The sequence below is a fragment of the Hippoglossus hippoglossus genome, chromosome 6, assembly GCF_009819705.1.
Source record: "Hippoglossus hippoglossus isolate fHipHip1 chromosome 6, fHipHip1.pri, whole genome shotgun sequence".
In the NCBI taxonomy this organism is placed as follows: domain Eukaryota; kingdom Metazoa; phylum Chordata; class Actinopteri; order Pleuronectiformes; family Pleuronectidae; genus Hippoglossus; species Hippoglossus hippoglossus.
The window spans coordinates 3,259,203-3,276,055 of NC_047156.1; the positions used below are offsets into that span (position 1 = coordinate 3,259,203).

A 16,853-nucleotide genomic window follows, 5' to 3' on the forward strand; every position below is an offset into this window, starting at 1 on the left:
TAAAACTCAAAAGTCAAAATAAGAAAATTAAAATCATGATAGAAGTCAACTGTGCACAGCTTGTCTGCGATGCCCGGAGCCATTTGTTTCTGCGGCCTCCTCGGGGGAAGAAGTCCACGTTGGCTCCGGGGGCCTCGAGGGGCCCGATTCCAAAACTGTTCACATCCCTCCTGTTCCGTAAAAACAATCACTGATCCCATCAGTGGCTGTGCAGGGAGGAGAGGAAGGGCGCGTGGTAACAGTGTTGAGACGCAGCCCAGGCTCAAACACAAAGGACAGCTGGGAGACTGGCTCCCTACAGGTATGAGGTTGTTCTCTCGTGTGTGTGTGTGTGTGTGTGTCTGTGTGTGTGTGTAACAGAAGTCCTTTACAGCTGTAGAAGCAGATGTCAAGTATAAACTGTGTGTATACTTGTTAGAATAGTTCCTATTATCGCAGACGGTGTGACAAAAAAACAAAAACAAACAAAAAAACACAGTTTGACCTGTGGTTAACCTCACGCTGCAAACATACTGTACTTCAGTGTTTCTCCACATTTCTCTACCACAGAATTCAAAAGGTCTCACAAATGGAAATATACACCTCAGGGTGGAGCCGCCACGAGTCAGACAACATTCAGTCTTTGCTATTTGGTAGAAAATCAAGTCCTGCGTAAAACAAAAGATGGAAAATAAACATTTTACGACAGATACAGCTAAGGAGTGGGGGGGGGTTTAAACAAAGGTTTTATAAAAATCACATTTTTATATCAAAACCCGATTAAGGATGTAAATTGAAGCGGTGGAGTCAGAGTTGTAATTTTACTATGAACCACAATCTATTCAGAAACACCAACCCAAGGAAGTTAATATACAATAATTTTTAAAAGGATCATTTAAAAGAATAAATTCATCTAATTATAAATTCTGAACTCACGGCCAGCCGGCTCCTGCTGGTCTGACCCTGTTCCTCATAGACTGTAGATAAAGATGGACGACATGAGAAGCCCCTGAAAGTGAAGCCAAAGTATCTCGACTGCAGTATAGGGAATAAACTTCGCCTCCTCCATGTTAGCAGATGGCAGCACCTATATCTCGGATATTTTGGCTTCACGTTTGTACACTGGGAGGAAGTGGAGACGTGTAAAACATCTTTATTCACAGTCTATACTTTTCACTTTGCTGCCGGGTAACAAATCCCGGCTGACGAGATGTTGTGTAGTCGAGAGGAGCTGGAGGTTAAAAGGGCTTTAAGAGAAATTAATATAATGAATCCATGTATTGGTTCAAAGTATTTGACGTCTTGTTAATTTCTCTATTTAATATTGAATACTCTGACAGTGAGGAGTGGTTCACACAAGAGGCTTCAGCTGTGTTTGATGTACTTTAGGTTTTTGGTAGTTTTGTTACAGTGGCTCTACAATTCAAACCTGTGTGACGACTTCTTTGTAAATCTCATAGCGGCCAGCAGCGAACCGGAACAACACAATCATCCTCTTTCCCTTCGTCTCGTTATCGAACAGGGGGGAAAAACATTCTGGGGCAATCTTGTGGTTTTATGCTACATATTGTAAATAACATTAGACTTGACTAGGTCCTAATAAATCACCTGTACGCAAATGTTTCAGTGGAAAATCATAGCGTGGCTTCGCGTAGAGTTCGTGAATACCTGCGATATTTGCTTCATATTTGTATTTGTGTGACGACCTTGATTGTCTCCTGGTGCCGGGATATTTTGGCCATATTTCTGGATACGAGTCGGAGGACGTGCAGACGCGTCATCCATCTTAGTATAGATGGTTGAGATTGAAACTAAACAGACACTGTGCTTTAATTCTCTCAAAGTCAGTGTGAAATTAAAAGGCTTCCTGTTTTTTTTACTTCTTGTTAGGCTCTAATTGCGGCAGCACATGCACAGAGCGAGTCAGACTGGGGATGATATTAAAGAACAGACCCCTGGGGCGACTTGAATTCTACCCGTACACACACTGGGCTTGTTAGTCTTTGATTCTGATTTTCTTTACGCTGGCATCAAGGTGACCATGATAATAGTGTTAGGCTCATTTCTGAGAGCAGGTGTTGTGGGTGCAGCCGAGGCCGAGCTCTGCCAACTGTGGTAGTTCCGGCAAAATCTACGGCCTCGACACCTCGAATAATCCAATTTAATCCCTCGTCGTCGCCCTTTCCCCCTGGTGACTGGCAGGGTTTCCCACAAAGCAATTATGTTTCCTACACAGGTGATGTTTTCAGGTTTGGTCGACTAACGAAACACAGCACCAAATTCCGTATTTCCAACTTTTCCAAATGACTCGCTGCTCACTTCTGTGTGACATCAGTCCCTTTTCTGTCGTGTTAGTGTTTACTACTCAGCTGCATCGGCCTTGACCACCTCCACACAATCAGAGGTGTTTTTCATGCTGAGGACTTGTTCGCTCAGCCTGGTTTTAAAGACATGAATGCACCTCTCGGTGGATATTTCAGGAGAATAAAAGGCTGCGCTGCAGAGTCGGTCTGTCTTCTACATTTTTATTAAAGATGATGTAATATACTTCAGGTTTTGTTATGGTGACCTACAGTCGTGAGGGTCACCGTGGTAACCAGCTGTGAGTATTGTGGACTGTGATATGGTGAACAACAACAACGTGAGTAAAATACTGATTGTAGGGAATCAAAATCCACCCTTTAAAACAGAAGAATAAAATAAGGGGGTTTTACAATTTAGTCTTTGTCCAGGATGAGCACAACAAACTGACAAAAAAAGAAAAAAAAAAAAAAAAAGAAAGGCTAGATAAACAGAATAATAATTAATTATCTTTAAATAGTGTCACACATTTCTTTGTTTGATAATACTAAATTAAAAGGAAGCTTTCTTCTCTCTCTCTCTCTCTGTCACGTTCTCCTCTGCTCCTCTGTCGGTGCCGCTGATTCGGTCTGAAGGACAGCCAAACACACCAATCACACGCATGCTCTTTCCTCCGTCGCCATGACAACTACCTGCTGGACATGCCTTCTCTCAGTGCTACTTAACATTAACCTGCGGAGAGATGGGTAAGGTCTGTGATGAATGAATGTAGCAGGGTTAACAACAGCTGGCATTTACATTTGCAGATGTAATGTTTTGGTATTTTTACTTCCTCCTTTGAGAATATTGAACTGTAAACATTTTTGCTGCCAACTGATCAGAAAAACAAGATTTGTCCAGATCCATACGTTTAAGTCCATAATTTTCTCACCTGGACCGGGGCTAGTGCAAAAAGTTGTCTACTCTGGCGAAAGAGCAGGAACCAGACCGGACTCGGGCCATGAGCTGAACACACTCTGTGGCCTGGCCCAGCGCTAACATCAGCGGAGGCTGCTTAGGCAGGTTCTGAGACTCTGGAGCAGAAAGAGACAATCAGACCGGAGCCGAGTCAACATGTCAGAAATGGTCTTAATGTGGGGATTTGTTGAAGAGAGTGATTTTTGGTCGTCTTTTTTCTTTTGTTGTGTGTTAGCTGTTCTTTTGTGGATTATTTAAAAAACACATCAGAGAAATGAGAACAATGCAAAATCATTGTAGTGCTCTAATGTGTAGTTAGAGGAAAACACAGGTTGACTATACGTTGTTTAAAATCCCCAATATTCAGACCGTACATGTCAGGGGACACTTGCTGCAACTACAGGCAGAGAAAACGTCTCTTTCTCTCTCTCCCACACACACAACTTACATTACAGTGGTGTTACAGTATAAAAAAAAACAGCAGGTGTAGTTTGGAGAAACATGCATCAGTGCATTACAGCACGTGTGCGCGTGCGTGCGTGTGTGTGTGCGTGTATGTGTGTGTGTGTGTGTGTGTGCGTTTTACCCAGTATGGCGCTGTTGAGTGCAGAGCAGAGTGTTTCTCTCTGCGTGGGTTCTAACTGCTGACCCACGGGGCAGTTCCACGGGTCGGAGTACGCTAACAGACTGAACGCATCCTACACAGAAAGGGACCAGTGTAAGTACAACACCACAGTGCATACAGTTTTACCTGGGATGCATCATCTGGCCCTGAAAACTACTTTGTCAAAAAACACATTAATGTGGCACAAAAGCCCAGAAAGTAAATTTGCACGTTGGAGCAATTTACCCCTATAGGTCAAAAGGTGTTGTATTTCTCTGCCAAAATATATTATAATAGAAATACCACCGGATGTTACCAGGTGTCACTAGAGAGTGCATTTTGAAGCATCACATGACAAAGAACTGATGTTTAAGAGTGAACAAGAATCTGGTTTGGAGTCTTTCTGCCCCCTGGTGGTGAAAAATGACAACTTTCTGAAAATGTGCCCATTTACTACATGCTGCACTTTGTCTGTCACACAACCGTCAGGGGCAGTTTAGGGTTCAGTATCTTGCCCAAGGACACTTCGGAATGAGGACTGGAGGAGCCGAGGATCAAACCACAGACATTCTGGTTCCTGGATGAAGCTGCTGCACGTCCTGAACCTTTTCTCAACAACTAGAGAAAAGCCCCTCGGTGCAAACTTTATCATCACAGTACAGTTTCTATTAGTTCACTTCTATTGAGCAGCTGCTTATGAATCAGAGGACACGATCTGTCTTTGTCAGACAGTCAGGACTCTATCTGCTTTATTACGTCACTGCCTGGATCAAACACTGCTCCACTTCTTGCAGTGTGCAGAGAATTTAGTCGTTGCACAGCTGTTTGTCGGTCAATCCTGTGTGCACGTGCAGATGGAAGTGTGTGTGTGTGTACCTGTAACATCTTCTTGTGCGTGGCGTTTTTGCCATACTCGCGGCACAGCTGTTCGTTGAGTGTCTGCAGTTCCCGTCCAAACTGGATCATCCTCTCTGTGGCCGCCTGGTTCCCTCCACAAAGCTGTTTGCCATTACTACAACCCTCATCTGCTGGCAACACACACACATACACAAACACGGAGAAACACACACAGTTTAAATACACACATGCTGCAAAAAGCTGGACATAAGAAGTGTGAAGTAAAAAAGAGAGGAATAAAATAGAGAAGAATAAATAATAAACAAGACAAAAGGAAAAAAGATAAAGGGTTATGTTAAGTTGTCAGTGTGTGTGTGTCAGTGTGTGTGTGTGTGTGTGTGTGTGTACCTGTGACCCCATTGCCGATGCTGTTGTCGTCTGGCTGAAGGATCTCTTCATGTTTGTATGTGCCATTCATGATCCGCGCAGAGGAGCCTTCAACAACCCCGTTGGTATAGTGCTCTGCTTCTATTTCCATCTCACTGTCACTACACACACAGAGAGACAAACACACATGTTGGTCTTTGTATAGTCATATATGAGCAAATGCAAAATATACTACATAAAAATTAAATTCAGCTTTGTCTGCTCGGGACTGAGAGGAGGTCTCACCTGGTTTCCTGGTTGCTGTTGGCGCTGTGTGGCTTGGTGGAATCGGAGGAGTTGGACTCAGAGTAGTTGACTGAGGAAGGGGAGGAGGAGGTGGATGAGGATGCAGAAGAGGACGCGCTGGGATATTTGACACTGCTGCTACCTGCGCCACCGTGGCTCTTTGACTTACTGGGAGGAGTCACCCCGTTACTGCAGGTAGGGCTTTCCCCTCCTGGGCCGGGGGGGGAGGAGGATGGTGGCAGGTGGAGAGAAAACAAAAAACACGTATCTTGTTTAGCTGTTTTTCGGTATTTGGTCAATATATTTGTGCTTTGTGCTGCACGTGTACCTGCGGTTTGCAGGTGTGTGTTGCTGGCTCCGTGACGGGGGCTGAGGCTGGGGGAGCCGGGGTAACTGTCCTGGGACTTCGGGGAGCGAATGGTCAAGCAGCGAACCTCACTGTCTGTCCCGTTCACCATCTCCACAAACTGACGACACCTGAAGAGCAGAACACACTCGAGTGACACGTTTCTCGATAAGCAAACTCCTACAGGTGTAGGTAGAGAATCAGTGGATGGATTTACAGGTGATGTGATACATGCAGCTCGTTGACTTACTTCAACATGAATAGTAAGTTGGGGTTGTGCTCTAACAGGCCGGGGTAAAGTTGCTGAGTAGCTTCTATGGCTTCGCCCACGCGTCCTGCGAGCACCAGCTTTTGTATTCCTATAAGACGAAAGACACAAGACGCTATTTATAGAATATTGATCAAAAGGAAGCGTGCTTTTGAAAGGGTCCCATCTGATAGAGGCCAGTGCATCATTCACAGAGGCCACGGGTCGCCAGGGCCAAACGACTCCCACAGCTTCTACTGTAAGTCTGCAGGGAGACTGTCCCCTGTCTTCATCGGAGCTAGTTAACAGACAGCATTCACCAACAACACAGAACTTTCCTTTATGCTGTTCAATGACTTCACAGAGAGTTTGTGATGTGAGCGAGTTAGCGGCCATTTGATTAGTTCACTCACTCTGTCTGTTCTTTATAGACGTCTGGTCCTCTTGTATCAGGGTCTCTGTGGCTCTGGCGAAGGCTGTTGCGGTGGCACAGTACCCATGGTGCACCAGGTAGCTGGACACCATACTATGGACAATACATGACAAACGTTTCTGTGGCTATCCCATCTGGCCATTTGACTTAATGCAACCAGTTTTACAAAGTATTTAGTTTGATATTTTTGTTTGGGACCCAGTGTTTTGGATCTTGACCTCAAATAACAGGGAGGAGTATAAATCAGGATATCGACTATTCTTGATCCGTCTCTTGCAAGAAAACAAACCATTTGGAAGTACTAGATTGTTAGACTTCCTTTATAAAAAGGTAAGAAAACGTAATGATAGATTTGTGGTGCACTACGCTGCCCTCCAGCTGGACCCACGTTTAGTAGTAGCACACTTATAAGTGAGCTTTACTTTTGTCGACTTCCCTGATTCTATTTCAGTTATTCCTCATGATTTCCGGTAACTTCCCTTCAGTCATGAGTCATATCAACATATTATTATGCAAATCAGCTGATCTACTATTACATGTAAAATATCATCTAATTCCTCACATGACCCTGAAGTCTCTAGATTTTAATCCTGAACAGTGTAATTTTATTGTAATCTTGTCAAATAAACTCTTCCTGACAAACTGTTTCAAACACGTTTGACCCACAAAACATTTTCACATCTTCGAGATATAACTATCCTGTTACAATATCACTCAAAGCAGTGTATGTATGAGTGTGTGTGTGTGTGTGTGTGTGTGTGTGTGTGTGTGTGTGTGTGTGTGTGTGTGTGTGTGTGTGTGTGTGTGTGTTGGGGGAGTTGTGGGAACTGGCTATGGGTCTTACTTCTGCAGGACGGCCTGCCACTCTCCCAGCCTCTCTCCTATGGGAAAGCGAGCGATCATGCCGTGGATCTTGGCTCGCCATTCGCTCATGTAGTCCTCGATGTCAAACACAAACGGCTGCTGGCCAAAGTTAGCGTCTACGATCTCGCCCGGTGTCTGGAGGCCCACAGTGGGGTACAGGTTGGGCTGGCAGATATTAAAGACAAGACAATAATTCAGGTTAGAGCAGAGAGGGTCTGTATTGTTTTTAGAATTGCATTGTTTCGTCAATTATTGTAAAATGCTGCACCAGAGATTAGTTCTTGTATTTATAGTCCTGTATCAGACAGATTATGACAGAATGACATTGCATTAAGTGCAATTGTATAAAAAGGCTGATGTGGATTTGCTATAATATCGACTCAATGTGTAGGAAACTGTCTGGCATGTGTGATGTTTTAAGATATATGTATATTTTGTCAAAGTATTTTCTCTAAACCAAACAAGGAGTTATTCAAATTGTTCAATTACAAGATGTTCTCCAAACGAAACCAAATGCAGACAACGATAAATGAGCATTTTCATGGACTGTGGCTGAATCAGAAGTGAAATCAGTAATTAATACTTATGGATACTTACAGGGAGGTCTGTGAAGGCTACACCTAAAAAAATAAAAGGGCAAACAGTTAAAGTTTAAATGTAAAGTGTATCTGAAAGCTTTAAGCTCAGTCAACAGAGTAAAAACATAACGTGTACTAACATCACAAATTAAAATGTATTATTTATACAAACACACATCAGGTGTACCAACCTAAACTGATGCCATTTTTGGTGTAAAAGCAAGTGTTATTGATGAGGTTAACGCAGCAGCCAATCACGTCGCCCGTGGTGAATGTGGGGCCGTATGGTTGGCCAGTCCCGGAGGAGCAGAAGGAGTGGCCGTCATCTCCGTGGTAACCGTATGAGTGCTTGTCCCATCCTAAAACAGCACAGGGATTAGGATTAATGTTTTATTTTATACTTGACCTCTTGTGGAAAATGTGTCGTCAGAGGCGGAGGGGGATAAGTATGCATGTTGTTTCCCAGCAGTCGGATACTGCACACGTCGAGTATATAAACAGTTTCTGATTTCACCAGAGCGTCTGAGGTGAAGTGGCTCGCTCGAGGTCACTCTCAACCCCGGCCTCTGCGAGGCGGAGACGGTTACTCATTGACTTCTGCTGCTCACATTTTCCCCATCTGACTACCGCTGCCTCCGAGGCCTCTCATGAAAATTCACACACACACGGTCTGACTGTTTGGCGTGTGATGCAGTGCCATGAATAACCAACAGGGGGACCGTGTGTGTCTGTGTAAAGAAACTGGTGAGTCACTGCAGGAGCAGCAGCACAGGAGGCTGAACCAGGACACAGGATGTCAGGGTTTGCTCATTAAACTACTTTGGATTTAGTTCCTGCTGCTACTGACGCACATGTTTGTGACACTTATTCAGACAAACGGTTAATTACTCACTGCACTGTACTTAAAAACAACTGAGGAGCTTTGTACTGTACTCAGTTACTTTCTACTTGTAATCCACAGGCATGTATTTGATAGGTTTAGTTACAAGTTACTTTGCAAATTTAGATAAAAAAATATCGCAGGGGGAAATTTACAAGCTACCCATATATATATGTATGTATGCATTTCTACATTCATCTGGCACTTCTCAAAGTCCAATGACTGTAGAAACTATCAAGACCCTGCATTAACAGATCTGCATGACCCTCAGTCTGAAAATAAGGTTGTTGTTTCCAAGCCTTTTAAAGACGATGATCCGAAGGGAGAATTCCAGTGATGTGCTGCACACTTTACATTATTTTCAACTGATCAAATCTAAAATAAGCGCAGGCAAAGATGAAGATATGAACATGCAGCACCAGGAGCCCTTAGTCTGAACTCAGACAACCTTTATATATTTATCTAGCTCCCTTAAAAGAGGCTGTAAAGAAATCCCTTCAGGGTCACATGTGCCTGGTATTCTGCCCATCCAACAGGAATATGTTGACACCAATCCTGAGCTGACTCCGGACAGATTCCCTCCCCAAAGCTAAAACACACCATCCGGAATGGCATTTCAGTAAAGAGCAGAAATGTTATACCACCAAATGTCTTTCTAACAGAAAGAAACTTGACTTGGCTGCTTCACGTCTAGTGAATCAGATAAATTGACATAAAGACACCGTATCATTGCGATTTCTGCATGAAAAAACAAGAGACAAGACAACAAGCCAACAGCTTCTGAGATCTGCAGCGGGATTCTTTTACACCAAGAGCAGGAAACACCCACATCTGCCAACACCAGAGCTTCACATTCAGTTATCTGGACAGACAGTCTGCTGAGCCTCAAGTTCTACACTTATCCAGTCCTGCAGGAATTCCTTCTCCGGAACTGACCGAGGTGAAAAGGACCTGAACCCGCCAGCACTCGGCCTCGGCTCGCTGCCGCTCTCTCAGTGTCTCTCCTCAATCATAGCTCGACTGTCCTTGCCAAAAAGCAAAGCGGGGTTAGTGAAAGTAGGTCGTGGGTGAGCCGAGATATTAGATGTGTAGTTGTATATGTGTATAAGTGTAGCATGGAAAAAAAAGTATTAACTTAAGCCAAATGTGTGGATTTGTAATAGTGTTTGTATTATTTCAAGGAGTGTTTCTTTTAACTGGAGTGCATCTATGTCTCTCCGTGCATTCATTTGTGTACATGTGCATATACACTTCTGTGTTTGTGGGTGTGTGTGTGTGTGTGTGTGTCGAGGTATTAGATTAATCTGCTGACAGGGATATTGCCTCTAAAGCCAGGCTCACTGCTCCAACATGCTAATGAAATGGGCAGGCCTCCACAGCAGGATCAGACACAGAGGTCAGCAGTGGAGAACATTGTACTATTAAAGACACACACACACATTAGATATTATAATATTATATATTAGAGCCTGACCACTATGGATTTTTGGGTTCCAATGCTGATGCTTGTAAGAAATGTCAGTTATCGAAATATCAGCCAATATATATATTTTTTTCTAAATTTAACAATTATTCCTAAAATGCTATTAAAGCCTCATGACTAGGTAATATAATTCAATGTATTTATATTATAAATAACTATAAATCAAAAGGAAACAAATACAAGGGATCACCAGCACATAAGCTTTGAGCAAATGACCATTAAAGTGTGCACAAACACACACTGATGCACGGATGAGTGGTGACAAACACAAACCAGAGATGCAATCATTGAGTCCAGAAGACACACAGATAAATCCACAGAGTTGACAACAAACACGCACACTGCCACACAAACACACTAAGTCAGTCAGAGTTAAGGCAATCAACAATAATCTGTCTACCAGGGCCACAGACCATCTGCAGTGGAATCCTAGCAACAGAAAATATTTTCATAAGTAAACGTGTGAGCAGGTTTGAAAAACACGTCCGTCCACGCAGCGCTGTTCCACGCTGTTCCACCCTTTGTGTGACATTTGACACATGTGAATCAAGAAGAGAGCGGAAAGAATGATCTTTGTGCGTGTGTGTGTGTATCTAGAGTCTGCTGAACTGGCTGGCCCAGTGTCCACAGCATTCCACAAACCTCGGGCAGCGGACAGATCTTGACTCGTCAATAAGCAGGTCAAATGGCCCCAGACAGGCCTGGAAAGCCCACAATGTGATTGGTCAGAGCAGAGCTGTGGTCTGATTGGTTGGGAGAGCCACGGGGATTTAGTGAGGCCCTCGGCTGCTATATGGCAGCTACGCTTCCTCTGATGTCATCAAAGATTCCAGAACCATTCACAGATGTGTGTGTTTCTGTGAGAGTGTGTGTGTGTACGCGCCTTAATTTTTGTGCAATGCTTTATTCTTATGTCTAATTGTTCATATATAGTTGAATTATATTTGATTCTTTTTGTTTTCAGTGGAATGTGAGAAGAAAAGCTTGTCCTAAACCAGATCTGAGGTAAACATCATCCATCACAGATCCATATGACTGCTCAGTGACATGCCCTGACATGTTCTCTCTGCAGCCGTCACACAGCTCAGGCCAAACACACAAACCAAACCCAGCAGTGACACGTGTCATCGTCATCTTGTTCTACTTTCATCCCCAAATCCCATACATGTTGGCACATTGCCAGCTACTTTAACTTATCCACACTATCCATTTCTTTGCACTATTCTTCAATCGTGAAATCTACCTTCATATCTTGCCTCTACATAATCAATACATACAGATAAACTATCATCCATCCACATCATCGCTCCAGCTTCAAAATACATCCACAACCCGAATGAAGACTATGAATCAGAGATATTTTTCCACCACTTTCCAGTGCTTATACTGTCGACAGGAACCCTCCATAGGCTGTGATGTTAACCCTAACCCTAACTCTTTCACAGCATTGTCAATGGCTGATTGTAATCTGAGCCAATGGGGTCAGAGGGCGAAACATGTGGGCCAATAAGTAATTAGAAATGTTTAGGGTCATGGTTTTTGGCCATCCCCTCCAGAGCTGCCTGATTGTAGTGTGCAGACTTTCCTGTGTGAAACCAAAATTGAACAAAAGAAGAGAGCGCTGCAGGACGTTTTTCGCCTCCGCCTGCCAAAGCACTGTCCTGTTGGGCTAAGTGGCTGAAAGTCTGGCTCCACACCAGCAAGCTGATGTTATTGCTGGATGTTGGCGTGATGAAGAAGTCCCCATACACTCTGTGTTTATGTTGTCTGACCTTGGGGGATCCTTGTTTTTCAACCCCATCTCCCCGATTGCTCCAAACAAGGACTCTTTTTCTATCATCTTTGCATCTATTCTAACATCCTTAGATTAAATATCAGTTTTGATCTATCAAACTAATGGTTATCTATCCTTTTTTTGTATGTTATGGAGATATCGATCACATGTTACTCACCAGGCAGTCGGTTCATGTTGACTCCCTGGGCGGACAGGCCAATGCCCATGTACCTAAAAACACAGGAAGAAAAAACACTTAAGTTTACACATTACAGACAAACACAATTTAAAATATCTGCAAACAAAGGATACCAGCACTTCTGGTTCTTACAGTAATGTTGATGTTATGGTGTTTTTTCATGGTAACAACTAGTTACAGCAGAGTGGAAAGTATAGGGGAGTCTAAACATTACAAGTGACAGTTGAAGCTTGGTCTATCACACCAGGATCGCTCGTCCACCTGCATCCTTTTCATTTACAACACAACTTTGAGAAGGCAACAGGAAAAAGAAAGAAGCCATTTGCTCAATTGAGAATGTCATCAATATTGCCCGTTGAATGCAGCAGTAAATCTGTGGTCTGGGTTGAATTATTTGCAAGTTCCCTGCTTTTCCGTCAATTGGTAAATAGAACGTAAGAGGAAGGAAGGACACTGGTGTCACAGCAGCCGAGGCTGTAGACTGGAAGATGCTTTGAGTTCTACATTACTACCAGCCCTAGCGCCACCACCATGGCTACAGGTGTCGTTCTCATAGAGGTCACCCAAGTGACGAAAGAGATAGAACTAATGCTCAAACAATAGAAAAAGACAGAGATTCCTGTTCTGGTTCATTCATTGATTGATTGATTAGTTGGCTCCTGACTGGTTTGCTGATTGAAGGGCAGTTAAGTAGATGCCTGACAAACCTTTGACCAGTTCTTGAAAATAAACCTATGCTGAAAAAGGTTACCTTAAATTCTCCTGTCTTCTTTACCCCAGATTACAAGGTACGCTGGGATGCTCATCGGACAGGTCTGACTCATAAACCTGGCTTTTGCTTAAAGGCACATACAAATGTGATGATAATAATAGCAAGGGCAATTTTTTCCTCACCTGCAAGTTTTTTCATTCCACTAATTTACATACTGATCCGTCCCTGTGGTATGGGCCATGCTAGTCAAACTAAAAGACATCTCAAAGCAATAATATTTGAATATAAAATGGCTATTCACATGGGTAATATGGAATCCATAACTCTGTATTGTACAACAAATTGAAAATCAACATGATTCATTATGTTTTGTTGTTCTGGAACACGTATCAGCTCTAAGAGGTGGAAACAAACCTTCACTCTCCACCCAGAAAGAGTGAATTAGAGAAAATAGCTTAACTATTTGACCATAACACAGTCAAAATAGTAATTGCTGTTATCTATTTAAAGCATCCCCTTCTTTATGCAACCATACCAGACTTTTTGTTTATTTTGGTTGGGTGCCATCAGAACATTTTGTCCACAGAAAGACACGGCTACTGCCTATTAGACCACTCCTTTATGTTGTGTGTAACCAGCACAGTGAGTGTGCAGAGGTGTGACAATGGTACTTATACTGTTTAAATAACCATAAGAGAACGTAATGCATACTGAGTATAGGTGCTAATCTTACCAAGCAAGGCTAACTAGCTTTCACTTTCCAAGTTGTGGCTTGTTAGCGTAGTCACACAACTAACTAATGATAAAAAGCTCTAATGGTTGATAGAAGTTGAAAAACAGTCAACCTCACTTGAAACTTAAGACATGGTTTCCTCAAATATATCCCAAAAAACGGTTTAGTCTTTTTCTGAAAGATTTGAACAATGCAATGCACATAACCCAGAAGGGATTTTATAAAAATCAGTATCACATTTGACCCTAATTTGAGTTTAAGTTTTCCAGTTTCAGCAGCACAACACAGAAATACACATACAGTTCATGTTATAGTGGAATGTCATGGTGGCATTTCCTAACATACCACTTCTATCTGCACCATAGGAAAGAAAGGAATGGCAATTGTGCAGCATTTGTAAAGTATGTAGGTATTATACATAAAAACTTAAATATAAATTCAACTGCTGGTCGGTTAAGCCACACAGCTTCACCTTTGTCTGGTGTTTAAACTGAAGCAGCTCAGTTGATTTAGAGGACTTTTCTATTTACAGTTAAGCAGTTACACAGACACTCCCTCATTGTAGATGTCTTTTACACCCCAATTTTTTTCCGAGCCGCTGAACTGGAACTAGGGAGTGTTAATGGTGTATTATGTTACCTGACACTTTTATTGGGAAGGATGGAGGAGAGTTTTGGTTCCAATACAAAAGAACAGGTCAAAAAGCAAGGTTGGAAACCGAGACTGTAAACACCTGGCAAAGTAACGTCAGTGCCACTGGTACTGATGAAGTACCCAGTCAATCCCAGAAGGTGGTTGAGCTAAGGGGTAGAAATGTGGCTTACTTATACTGTGTGGTTTTATTAGAAAAGGGACAAACTAACTATATTAATTTTCAACACTGTTGATATTTGACTTTTCTAGACCGCATGTTGGTGACATTGGGAGGCAGTAGTCCGGACAACTGTCCACAAACTCCTTAGAAAATGTATCTAGGTCCCGCCAATACACATGCTTGACCATTCGTGAGTCTGACTCAGCTGTGAATCATGACAGTTCACCCCTGCTTTCAAACTGGACAATTTACTTTGTAGTCAAAGTTGTATTACACCAACTCTTAGAAGTTAACTGCTACCGTGTACATTTATTTTATAACCCCCCCGTTGAAATCAGTGTCAAAATACTGTCTGTTCAATCCAAGGCTAGAATCACATACAGCACATGCACTGAAGCTTGTCCGGAGTTCTGTCTGCTTACCCATCTCGACCTTTGCTGACAATCTTGACTTCAAAGTAGTAGATCCCACAGGCAGCAGGGATTGGGTGTGTAGCTCGCACTGATGCTGCGTCTTTGTGGTTCTTTCCGTGACCTATAACAGAGGACATACAAGGTGATGAAATATTTATCCTATACACTATTTTATGCCAAGATTAAGGCTCCTGTATAGCTGCATAGCATCAACAAAGCACCTTTATATAGCTACAAAGTGCAGTGTGAAGGTCTGTGGTGCCAGTTCCATTTGAAAAAGCTTAGTCAACGTGTAAATGATATTCTCAAATGTGAGAATACAACAGGATAATGTTCAGAGAATTCACTGCAAGTGAGTGGGCATGTTAATGATGTTTCCAACGCACGACAGAGGTGAAACAACAACAGCAACAAAAGAATACTAATATCTCTCAGGATGAAAAAGAGGTGCCGTGCATGTAGAGAATGTCGAAGATGAAGTTAACTTTAAAAGACAACGAGAATCGAGCTTTTGGAGATAAGAACCAGACCAAAAACATGTGATTCCTGCAGTGGGAGTTATACATCATATCCTGCCTCCTGCATGTTCTAACGTGCACTCCTCACATTAATGTTCTGGTCATTTTCCTGTTGTTATGAACACGTCTGACCCAGAGAACCTCCCACTGGATTGTTCATATGTGAAAGGCAAACTCCAGAGAACGTCCAAACCTAATTTACCCAAAGTGTTTGGTGGCTAAGCTTAGTTACCGACTGAAAAACGCTGTTTTCTCATTATAATTTGTTCCTACATTTGTATTTGTCTATGATGGAAACAACCGGGTGTTTAACATCTTTGTTGTGTGATTAGATTTAACAGCAATTCAACAAGTCTAACTTGAAAAGGCTCATCCTCAAAGGGTAGAAGTGGAACATTAAAAATAAATGAAAGCTCCACAAGTATCAACTTCTTTCACAAAAACTGAAGTTCAAATTGTTCTGTTTTTGTAAAACCTCAAGAGTCATAAGTCTATACCAACGTAGGGCTATAAAACACAGCCTTCCAGCTGACCACAGCCTAACTGCCTCCTGCACAACCCATAGCATTGCACTAAACGAGGGGTCACTTGTCAGTCGTGTGACATTGCTATGTTGGGGCCGTGACTTTACTCATCTACTGCACTTTCATCCGCTTTTATTTCTTTAACCCTACATTTCCCCAAGGCTGAGTTCGATGAACAAGTTCCTCTTTGTCATCCTTGATTTTCTAGGGCTTCTTATCAATCCACATATCTCGGATAAGAATATCAGACCCTTTGACTTTATATGCTGAGACCTACAATGACATTTCATGATCAGTCAGGCACAGATGAAGCTCATGATGGAGCAGAACTGATTTTCTTCCAACAATCAATACGTTTGTTCATGTGAATTATCTATAATAAGATTAAAAATGGCCGAGATGTTTGTGCGTGAACAGTTAGTGGTAAAGATGTAAACAACAGGGTCAATGGGCATCTTTGTGTCTGGTATTGTGTCTGGACCAACTCCATTCAAGCCCAACACTCATTTCGGTCTGTCATTCTATATTCAGATGGCTGCTTATGCAATCCCTCGGGCCCTGAGAGAGATGACAGTGTTCAGTAATGTGTTGTATAACTGCAATCCAGCCTCGACAGTTAGCATGTGCATCCCTATCTGTTTGCAATCACGCCATCGAGTTCACCTGTCGTGATACATAACAAGTCATTGTGTGCAGTGTTTGTGTCTGTTGAAATGTAGATGTGCTGAAACCTTAAGCGAAGCAGCTGGCTGTCAGCAGACACCTTAAGGCTCTTGCTGTGTGTGTGTGTGTGTGTGTGTGTGTGTGTGTGTGTGTCACTAAAATACAGCCAGCTGAGATCAAGACATAAAGTAATGATATGCTGCAGCTTTTTTATGTAACATTTATGCTCACTGGGTTTCCCAAATCATAAACTCATGATTAAACCATTTATGGAATATGTTTTTGTCATGTATTTATAATTACGACACCAATATTTTATAGC

The 16,853-nt window shown here is 42.5% G+C and overlaps 2 protein-coding genes across 6 annotated transcripts in view; one reads left to right on the forward strand and one right to left on the reverse strand.

Annotated features, from left to right (window-relative positions):
- Positions 1–16,853, reverse strand: part of ranbp10 (RAN binding protein 10) — a 23,430-nt gene continuing 6,577 nt past the window's right edge. Inside the window, exons 2-17 of one of the 5 annotated variants that reach the window (XM_034587859.1) lie at positions 14,836–14,947; positions 12,134–12,186; positions 8,010–8,177; positions 7,838–7,860; positions 7,221–7,405; positions 6,357–6,469; positions 5,947–6,055; positions 5,679–5,827; positions 5,520–5,561; positions 5,351–5,420; positions 5,087–5,226; positions 4,718–4,869; positions 3,824–3,935; positions 3,212–3,353; positions 1,648–3,012; positions 1–1,525 (exon numbers count right to left, since the gene is read on the reverse strand). In XM_034587859.1, the coding sequence (XP_034443750.1) occupies positions 3,223–3,353; positions 3,824–3,935; positions 4,718–4,869; positions 5,087–5,226; positions 5,351–5,420; positions 5,520–5,561; positions 5,679–5,827; positions 5,947–6,055; positions 6,357–6,469; positions 7,221–7,405; positions 7,838–7,860; positions 8,010–8,177; positions 12,134–12,186; positions 14,836–14,947 (1,559 nt within the window). In that variant the 3' untranslated portion in view covers positions 1–1,525; positions 1,648–3,012; positions 3,212–3,222. Of the gene's footprint in view, positions 1,526–1,647; positions 3,013–3,211; positions 3,354–3,823; positions 3,936–4,717; positions 4,870–5,086; positions 5,227–5,350; positions 5,562–5,678; positions 5,828–5,946; positions 6,056–6,356; positions 6,470–7,220; positions 7,406–7,837; positions 7,861–8,009; positions 8,178–12,133; positions 12,187–14,835; positions 14,948–16,853 lie in introns of all 5 variants that reach the window. The other 4 variants (XM_034587861.1, XM_034587856.1, XM_034587857.1 and 1 more) reach the window with 4 other exon arrangements.
- Positions 9,620–16,853, forward strand: part of tsnaxip1 (translin-associated factor X interacting protein 1) — a 20,092-nt gene continuing 12,858 nt past the window's right edge. Inside the window, exon 1 of the mRNA XM_034587864.1 lies at positions 9,620–9,638. The gene's annotated coding sequence lies outside the window, so the exon portion shown is untranslated. The remainder of the gene's footprint in view (positions 9,639–16,853) is intronic.